Raw genomic sequence first — 11,390 nt, forward strand, 5'->3', positions numbered from 1 at the left:
GCTTTGTGATTTTTAAATACAATAAGATGCAAGAAAGTATATAAGAAGAAGCTACAGGTCCAGACTCTTATGAGTTGATAAACAAACTAAAAAAATGTTTTTGTTTGAATAAACTCTTATGTGTCGATCAAAGTGTAGCATTGAACAGAAAATATAACAGTCACTGGCGCTTCTTGATGACATCACAACCAAAGCATCAATATTTTAATATGAACTATAACAATATTTATCATGTTTCACCGATTTTTTTTTTTTATCTCATTTGTTCATTTTACTTATTATTTACATAAAGACTAAAAACCATTTTGGTGCTTTTAAATAAAAATAAAATGTTGAATGATTCGTTTTCATAATGTTCATTTTACTATTATCAGTTTGATACTAATGTCTAATAATACAATTTAAAATTAAAACAATGATATAAATGTAAAATGAAAGATGTTAGAAAAACATGTTAAAATAAGTCGATGAATGTTATTTAAACATGTTTATGTAAATTTAAACGTGGTTTTCAGGCCAAAGAAGCCGAGCTGCAGCTGATCAACAAACTCCTGGACGAGTCGGACGTGACGCCGTCACACTTCAGGCTCTGGAAGGAGAACAACGAGGAGCTGGTCCAGGAGCTGGACCGGCTGGCGGCACTCAGGACTTCAACCGACAACCCTGACCCGGCTCAAGACACGCCTCCCGAGCCGGTCGCCATGGAAACGGCGGAGACGGAGGGAGCGCACAGACTGAGCGACGGAGAACAAGACGTGGACGCAGAAGTGTCCGATGTGGTTCTGGACCTGGACTCGCCGCCGCTGGGCTCCAGCCCGGTCCTGGAACTGTCGCTGGGGTCCCTGCAGGAGTCCATCAACCAGCAGTTGAGCGAGATGGTGGAGAGCGGAGAAGTGACCGAGAACTACTTCTACATCTAGTATGAAGAAGTGACCGAGAACTACTTCTACATCTAGTATGAAGAAGTGACCGAGAACTACTTCTACATCTAGTATGAAGAAGTGACCGAGAACTACTTCTACATCTAGTATGAAGAAGTGACCGAGAACTACTTCTACATCTAGTATGAAGAAGTGAACGAGAACTACTTCTACATCTAGTATGAAGAAGTGACCGAGAACTACTTCTACATCTAGTATGAAGAAGTGACCGAGAACTACTTCTACATCTAGTATGAAGAAGTGACCGAGAACTACTTCTACATCTAGTATGAAGAAGTGACCGAGAACTACTTCTACATCTAGTATGAAGAAGTGACCGAGAACTACTTCTACATCTAGTATGAAGAAGTGACCGAGAACTACTTCTACATCTAGTATGAAGAAGTGACCGAGAACTACTTCTACATCTAGTATGAAGAAGTGACCGAGAACTACTTCTACATCTAGTATGAATAAGTGACCGAGAACTACTTCTACATCTAGTATGAAGAAGTGACAGAGAACTACTTCTACTTCTAGTATGAAGAAGTGACCGAGAACTACTTCTACATCTAGTATGAAGAAGTGACCGAGAACTACTTCTACATCTAGTATGAAGAAGTGACCGAGAACTACTTCTACATCTAGTATGAAGAAGTGACAGAGAACTACTTCTACATCTAGTATGAAGAAGTGACCGAGAACTACTTCTACATCTAGTATGAAGAAGTGACCGAGAACTACTTCTACATCTAGTATGAAGAAGTGACCGAGAACTACTTCTACATCTAGTATGAAGAAGTGACAGAGAACTACTTCTACATCTAGTATGAAGAAGTGACCGAGAACTACTTCTACATCTAGTATGAAGAAGTGACCGAGAACTACTTCTACATCTAGTATGAAGAAGTGACCGAGAACTACTTCTACATCTAGTATGAAGAAGTGACCGAGAACTACTTCTACATCTAGTATGAAGAAGTGACCGAGAACTACTTCTACATCTAGTATGAAGAAGTGACCGAGAACTACTTCTACATCTAGTATGAAGAAGTGACCGAGAACTACTTCTACATCTAGTTTGAAGAAGTGACCGAGAACTACTTCTACATCTAGTATGAAGAAGTGACAGAGAACTACTTCTACATCTAGTATGAAGAAGTGACCGAGAACTACTTCTACATCTAGTTTGAAGAAGTGACCGACAACTACTTCTACATCTAGTATGAAGAAGTGACCGAGAACTACTTCTACATCTAGTATGAAGAAGTGACAGAGAACTACTTCTACATCTAGTATGAAGAAGTGACCGAGAACTACTTCTACATCTAGTATGAAGAAGTGACCAAGAACTACTTCTACATCTAGTATGAAGAAGTGACCAAGAACTACTTCTACATCTAGTATGAAGAAGTGACCGAGAACTACTTCTACATCTAGTATGAAGAAGTGACCGAGAACTACTTCTACATCTAGTATGAAGAAGTGACCGAGAACTACTTCTACATCTAGTATGAAGAAGTGACCGAGAACTACTTCTACATCTAGTATGAAGAAGTGACCAAGAACTACTTCTACATCTAGTATGAAGAAGTGACCGAGAACTACTTCTACATCTAGTATGAAGAAGTGACCGAGAACTACTTCTACATCTAGTATGAAGAAGTGACCGAGAACTACTTCTACATCTAGTATGAAGAAGTGACCGAGAACTACTTCTACATCTAGTATGAAGAAGTGACCGAGAACTACTTCTACATCTAGTATGAAGAAGTGACCAAGAACTACTTCTACATCTAGTATGAAGAAGTGACCGAGAACTACTTCTACATCTAGTATGAAGAAGTGACCGAGAACTACTTCTACATCTAGTATGAAGAAGTGACCGAGAACTACTTCTACATCTAGTATGAAGAAGTGACCGAGAACTACTTCTACATCTAGTATGAAGAAGTGACCGAGAACTACTTCTACATCTAGTATGAAGAAGTGACCAAGAACTACTTCTACATCTAGTATGAAGAAGTGACCGAGAACTACTTCTACATCTAGTATGAAGAAGTGACCGAGAACTACTTCTACATCTAGTATGAAGAAGTGACCGAGAACTACTTCTACATCTAGTATGAAGAAGTGACCGAGAACTACTTCTACATCTAGTATGAAGAAGTGACCGAGAACTACTTCTACATCTAGTTTGAAGAAGTGACCGAGAACTACTTCTGCATCTAGTTTGAAGAAGTGACCGAGAACTACTTCTACATCTAGTTTGAAGAAGTGACCGAGAACTACTTCTACATCTAGTATGAAGAAGTGACCGAGAACTACTTCTACATCTAGTATGAAGAAGTGACTGAGAACTACTTCTACATCTAGTTTGAAGAAGTGACCGAGAACTACTTCTACATCTAGTATGAAGAAGTGACCGAGAACTACTTCTACATCTAGTATGAAGAAGTGACCGAGAACTACTTCTACATCTAGTATGAAGAAGTGACCGAGAACTACTTCTACATCTAGTATGAAGAAGTGACCGAGAACTACTTCTACATCTAGTATGAAGAAGTGACCGAGAACTACTTCTACATCTAGTATGAAGAAGTGACCGAGAACTACTTCTACATCTAGTATGAAGAAGTGACAGAGAACTACTTCTACATCTAGTATGAAGAAGTGACAGAGAACTACTTCTACATCTAGTATGAAGAAGTGACCGAGAACTACTTCTACATCTAGTATGAAGAAGTGACCGAGAACTACTTCTACATCTAGTATGAAGAAGTGACCGAGAACTACTTCTACATCTAGTTTGAAGAAGTGACCGAGAACTACTTCTACATCTAGTATGAAGAAGTGACAGAGAACTACTTCTACATCTAGTATGAAGAAGTGACCGAGAACTACTTCTACATCTAGTATGAAGAAGTGACCGAGAACTACTTCTACATCTAGTATGAAGAAGTGACCGAGAACTACTTCTACATCTAGTATGAAGAAGTGACCGAGAACTACTTCTACATCTAGTATGAAGAAGTGACAGAGAACTACTTCTACATCTAGTATGAAGAAGTGACAGAGAACTACTTCTACATCTAGTATGAAGAAGTGACCGAGAACTACTTCTACATCTAGTATGAAGAAGTGACCGAGAACTACTTCTACATCTAGTATGAAGAAGTGACCGAGAACTACTTCTACATCTAGTATGAAGAAGTGACCGAGAACTACTTCTACATCTAGTATGAAGAAGTGACCGAGAACTACTTCTACTTCTAGTATGAAGAAGTGACCGAGAACTACTTCTACATCTAGTATGAAGAAGTGACCGAGAACTACTTCTACATCTAGTATGAAGAAGTGACCGAGAACTACTTCTACTTCTAGTTTGTATCATAGAATCAAGTCTTGTAAATAGTTTTGCTGAGAATCTTATGAGACAAACCATGTTTTGCACACGCACACTTTTGTGCGTCTCTGTTGTGTCACAAGCCTCTGTCGTGTGTAACCGCTGAACAAATGTGTTTTGAATAAAAAAAGGGATCATGGCCGACCCGAGACCGACTCGCCTCCATCTGTACCTGTTACCTGAGGCAGGTGAGCGACAGGAAGTGGATCCTGCAGGTGATAAATGTTCTTTTCGTGGATAGAAATGTCTTTAAAAACACATTCAATAATCAAACGGTTGAAAAAAAGCGTGAAGTCGTCGGCGAAGAGAACAGTTTTGGACGAAGAAACAAAGAATAAAGAACTTATTCAATGATTCAAACTGATCCATCAACACAAATGAAGGTCAACAGGAAGTCGTTTTGACTCATTTAATAAATATTATTGAAGTAACTTTCATCATCATTACTCTATTATACTCTATGATACTCTATGATACTCTATTATACTTTATTATACTCATCAGTTTCTTTTTGCACAAAACTCTCATTTAATATAGATATTTACATAATCTATATTATATTACACACATACGCTTAAGCTCCGCCCACTTAAAATGCGCTGTTTTGGCTGAGAAGATTCTCGTCCGAGCAGCCACGCCCACTCTGCTCTCATTGGTCACAAAAACAAGAGTTGCATTCAAGGACTCACGTAAATTTCAAACTCACCTCTAAAACTCCCGTTTTGTACATAAAAAATTAATAAAAATAAAGGTTTGCTGCTTAATGTACACATTAGTTTTATATTATATTTAGTTTATTAACATGTTCTTCACTGATGTAGATCTTCTAGAGACTCCTGCGCCAGAGTGATGTCACCATGTTTATATAAATATATATTTATTAACATGTTCTTCACTGATGTAGATCTTCTAGAGACTCCTGCGCCAGAGTGATGTCACCATGTTTACATAAATATATATTTAGTTTATTAACATGTTCTTCACTGATGTAGATCTTCTAGAGACACCTGCACCAGAGTGATGTCACCATGTTTACATAAATATATATTTAGTTTATTAACATGTTCTTCACTGATGTAGATCTTCTAGAGACACCTGCGCCAGAGTGATGTCACCATGTTTACATAAATATATATTTAGTTTATTAACATGTTCTTCACTGATGTAGATCTTCTAGAGACACCTGCACCAGAGTGATGTCACCATGTTTACATAAATATATATTTAGTTTATTAACATGTTCTTCACTGATGTAGATCTTCTAGAGACACCTGCACCAGAGTGATGTCACCATGTTTACATAAATATATATTTAGTTTATTAACATGTTCTTCACTGATGTAGATCTTCTAGAGACACCTGCACCAGAGTGATGTCACCATGTTTACATAAATATATATTTATTTATTAACATGTTCTTCACTGATGTAGATCTTCTAGAGACACCTGCGCCAGAGTGATGTCACCATGTTTACATAAATATATATTTATTAACATGTTCTTCACTGATGTAGATCTTCTAGAGACACCTGCACCAGAGTGATGTCACCATGTTTACATAAATATATATTTAGTTTATTAACATGTTCTTCACTGATGTAGATCTTCTAGAGACACCTGCGCCAGAGTGATGTCACCATGTTTACATAAATATATATTTATTAACATGTTCTTCACTGATGTAGATCTTCTAGAGACACCTGCGCCAGAGTGATGTCACCATGTTTACATAAATATATATTTATTAACATGTTCTTCACTGATGTAGATCTTCTAGAGACACCTGCGCCAGAGTGATGTCACCATGTTTACATAAATATATATTTATTTATTAACATGTTCTTCACTGATGTAGATCTTCTAGAGACACCTGCGCCAGAGTGATGTCACCATGTTTACATAAATATATATTTATTTATTAACATGTTCTTCACTGATGTAGATCTTCTAGAGACACCTGCGCCAGAGTGATGTCACCATGTTTACATAAATATATATTTATTTATTAACATGTTCTTCACTGATGTAGATCTTCTAGAGACACCTGCACCAGAGTGATGTCACCATGTTTACATAAATATATATTTAGTTTATTAACATGTTCTTCACTGATGTAGATCTTCTAGAGACACCTGCGCCAGAGTGATGTCACCATGTTTACATAAATATATATTTAGTTTATTAACATGTTCTTCACTGATGTAGATCTTCTAGAGACACCTGCGCCAGAGTGATGTCACCATGTTTACATAAATATATATTTATTTATTAACATGTTCTTCACTGATGTAGATCTTCTAGAGACACCTGCGCCAGAGTGATGTCACCATGTTTACATAAATATATATTTAGTTTATTAACATGTTCTTCACTGATGTAGATCTTCTAGAGACACCTGCGCCAGAGTGATGTCACCATGTTTACATAAATATATATTTAGTTTATTAACATGTTCTTCACTGATGTAGATCTTCTAGAGACACCTGCGCCAGAGTGATGTCACCATGTTTACATAAATATATATTTAGTTTATTAACATGTTCTTCACTGATGTAGATCTTCTAGAGACACCTGCGCCAGAGTGATGTCACCATGTTTACATAAATATATATTTAGTTTATTAACATGTTCTTCACTGATGTAGATCTTCTAGAGACACCTGCACCAGAGTGATGTCACCATGTTTACATAAATATATATTTAGTTTATTAACATGTTCTTAACTGATGTAGATCTTCTAGAGACACCTGCGCCAGAGTGATGTCACCATGTTTACATAAATATATATTTAGTTTATTAACATGTTCTTCACTGATGTAGATCTTCTAGAGACACCTGCACCAGAGTGATGTCACCATGTTTACATAAATATATATTTAGTTTATTAACATGTTCTTCACTGATGTAGATCTTCTAGAGACACCTGCGCCAGAGTGATGTCACCATGTTTACATAAATATATATTTAGTTTATTAACATGTTCTTCACTGATGTAGATCTTCTAGAGACACCTGCACCAGAGTGATGTCACCATGTTTACATAAATATATATTTATTTATTAACATGTTCTTCACTGATGTAGATCTTCTAGAGACACCTGCACCAGAGTGATGTCACCATGTTTACATAAATATATATTTATTTATTAACATGTTCTTCACTGATGTAGATCTTCTAGAGACACCTGCACCAGAGTGATGTCACCATGTTTACATAAATATATATTTATTAACATGTTCTTCACTGATGTAGATCTTCTAGAGACACCTGCGCCAGAGTGATGTCACCATGTTTACATAAATATATATTTATTTATTAACATGTTCTTCACTGATGTAGATCTTCTAGAGACACCTGCACCAGAGTGATGTCACCATGTTTACATAAATATATATTTATTAACATGTTCTTCACTGATGTAGATCTTCTAGAGACTCCTGCACCAGAGTGATGTCACCATGTTTACATAAATATATATTTAGTTTATTAACATGTTCTTCACTGATGTAGATCTTCTAGAGACACCTGCGCCAGAGTGATGTCACCATGTTTACATAACTATATATTAGTTTATTAACATGTTCTTCACTGATGTAGATCTTCTAGAGACACCTGCGCCAGAGTGATGTCACCATGTTTACATAAATATATATTTAGTTTATTAACATGTTCTTCACTGATGTAGATCTTCTAGAGACACCTGCGCCAGAGTGATGTCACCATGTTTACATAAATATATATTTATTTATTAACATGTTCTTCACTGATGTAGATCTTCTAGAGACACCTGCACCAGAGTGATGTCACCATGTTTACATAAATATATATTTAGTTTATTAACATGTTCTTCACTGATGTAGATCTTCTAGAGACACCTGCACCAGAGTGATGTCACCATGTTTACATAAATATATATTTAGTTTATTAACATGTTCTTCACTGATGTAGATCTTCTAGAGACACCTGCACCAGAGTGATGTCACCATGTTTACATAAATATATATTTAGTTTATTAACATGTTCTTCACTGATGTAGATCTTCTAGAGACACCTGCACCAGAGTGATGTCACCATGTTTACATAAATATATATTTAGTTTATTAACATGTTCTTCACTGATGTAGATCTTCTAGAGACACCTGCGCCAGAGTGATGTCACCATGTTTACATAAATATATATTTAGTTTATTAACATGTTCTTCACTGATGTAGATCTTCTAGAGACACCTGCACCAGAGTGATGTCACCATGTTTACATAAATATATATTTAGTTTATTAACATGTTCTTAACTGATGTAGATCTTCTAGAGACACCTGCGCCAGAGTGATGTCACCATGTTTACATAAATATATATTTAGTTTATTAACATGTTCTTAACTGATGTAGATCTTCTAGAGACACCTGCACCAGAGTGATGTCACCATGTTTACATAAATATATATTTAGTTTATTAACATGTTCTTCACTGATGTAGATCTTCTAGAGACACCTGCACCAGAGTGATGTCACCATGTTTACATAAATATATATTTAGTTTATTAACATGTTCTTCACTGATGTAGATCTTCTAGAGACACCTGCGCCAGAGTGATGTCACCATGTTTACATAAATATATATTTAGTTTATTAACATGTTCTTCACTGATGTAGATCTTCTAGAGACACCTGCGCCAGAGTGATGTCATCATGTTTACATAAATATATATTTATTTATTAACATGTTCTTCACTGATGTAGATCTTCTAGAGACACCTGCGCCAGAGTGATGTCACCATGTTTACATAAATATATATTTATTTATTAACATGTTCTTCACTGATGTAGATCTTCTAGAGACACCTGCGCCAGAGTGATGTCACCATGTTTACATAAATATATATTTATTTATTAACATGTTCTTCACTGATGTAGATCTTCTAGAGACTCCTGCGCCAGAGTGATGTCACCATGTTTACATAAATATATATTTATTTATTAACATGTTCTTCACTGATGTAGATCTTCTAGAGACTCCTGCGCCAGAGTGATGTCACCATGTTTACATAAATATATATTTATTAACATGTTCTTCACTGATGTAGATCTTCTAGAGACACCTGCGCCAGAGTGATGTCACCATGTTTACATAAATATATATTTATTTATTAACATGTTCTTCACTGATGTAGATCTTCTAGAGACACCTGCGCCAGAGTGATGTCATCATGTTTACATAAATATATATTTATTTATTAACATGTTCTTCACTGATGTAGATCTTCTAGAGACTCCTGCGCCAGAGTGATGTCACCATGTTTACATAAATATATATTTATTTATTAACATGTTCTTCACTGATGTAGATCTTCTAGAGACTCCTGCACCAGAGTGATGTCACCATGTTTACATAAATATATATTTATTTATTAACATGTTCTTCACTGATGTAGATCTTCTAGAGACTCCTGCGCCAGAGTGATGTCACCATGTTTATATAAATATATATTTATTTATTAACATGTTCTTCACTGATGTAGATCTTCTAGAGACACCTGCACCAGAGTGATGTCACCATGTTTATATAAATATATATTTATTAACATGTTCTTCACTGATGTAGATCTTCTAGAGACACCTGCGCCAGAGTGATGTCACCATGTTTACATAAATATATATTTAGTTTATTAACATGTTCTTCACTGATGTAGATCTTCTAGAGACACCTGCGCCAGAGTGATGTCACCATGTTTACATAAATATATATTTATTAACATGTTCTTCACTGATGTAGATCTTCTAGAGACACCTGCACCAGAGTGATGTCACCATGTTTACATAAATATATATTTATTTATTAACATGTTCTTCACTGATGTAGATCTTCTAGAGACTCCTGCGCCAGAGTGATGTCACCATGTTTACATAAATATATATTTAGTTTATTAACATGTTCTTCACTGATGTAGATCTTCTAGAGACACCTGCGCCAGAGTGATGTCACCATGTTTACATAAATATATATTTATTAACATGTTCTTCACTGATGTAGATCTTCTAGAGACACCTGCACCAGAGTGATGTCACCATGTTTACATAAATATATATTTATTTATTAACATGTTCTTCACTGATGTAGATCTTCTAGAGACACCTGCGCCAGAGTGATGTCACCATGTTTACATAAATATATATTTATTTATTAACATGTTCTTCACTGATGTAGATCTTCTAGAGACACCTGCGCCAGAGTGATGTCACCATGTTTACATAAATATATATTTATTTATTAACATGTTCTTCACTGATGTAGATCTTCTAGAGACACCTGCACCAGAGTGATGTCACCATGTTTACATAAATATATATTTAGTTTATTAACATGTTCTTCACTGATGTAGATCTTCTAGAGACACCTGCGCCAGAGTGATGTCACCATGTTTATATAAATATATATTTAGTTTATTAACATGTTCTTCACTGATGTAGATCTTCTAGAGACACCTGCACCAGAGTGATGTCACCATGTTTACATAAATATATATTTAGTTTATTAACATGTTCTTCACTGATGTAGATCTTCTAGAGACACCTGCGCCAGAGTGATGTCACCATGTTTATATAAATATATATTTAGTTTATTAACATGTTCTTCACTGATGTAGATCTTCTAGAGACACCTGCACCAGAGTGATGTCACCATGTTTACATAAATATATATTTATTTATTAACATGTTCTTCACTGATGTAGATCTTCTAGAGACACCTGCGCCAGAGTGATGTCACCATGTTTACATAAATATATATTTATTAACATGTTCTTCACTGATGTAGATCTTCTAGAGACTCCTGCACCAGAGTGATGTCACCATGTTTACATAAATATATATTTATTTATTAACATGTTCTTCACTGATGTAGATCTTCTAGAGACACCTGCGCCAGAGTGATGTCACCATGTTTACATAAATATATATTTAGTTTATTAACATGTTCTTCACTGATGTAGATCTTCTAGAGACACCTGCGCCAGAGTGATGTCACCATGTTTACATAAATATATATTTATTAACATGTTCTTCAC

At 35.7% G+C, this 11,390-nt stretch overlaps 1 protein-coding gene across 5 annotated transcripts in view; it reads left to right on the forward strand.

Moving 5' to 3' along the window:
• cnksr1 (connector enhancer of kinase suppressor of Ras 1) overlaps positions 1 to 1,011 on the forward strand; it is a 94,177-nt gene extending 93,166 nt beyond the window's left edge. For all 5 annotated transcript variants that reach the window (XM_087780601.1, XM_087780599.1, XM_087780600.1 and 2 more), the window contains one exon: positions 516 to 1,011. In XM_087780601.1, the coding sequence (XP_087636727.1) occupies positions 516 to 920 (405 nt within the window). In that variant the 3' untranslated portion in view covers positions 921 to 1,011. The remainder of the gene's footprint in view (positions 1 to 515) is intronic.
• Positions 1,012 to 11,390: the final 10,379 nt, after the last annotated feature.

This window comes from Callionymus lyra, chromosome 18, assembly GCF_982586985.1.
Source record: "Callionymus lyra chromosome 18, fCalLyr1.hap1.1, whole genome shotgun sequence".
Lineage (NCBI taxonomy): Eukaryota > Metazoa > Chordata > Actinopteri > Syngnathiformes > Callionymidae > Callionymus > Callionymus lyra.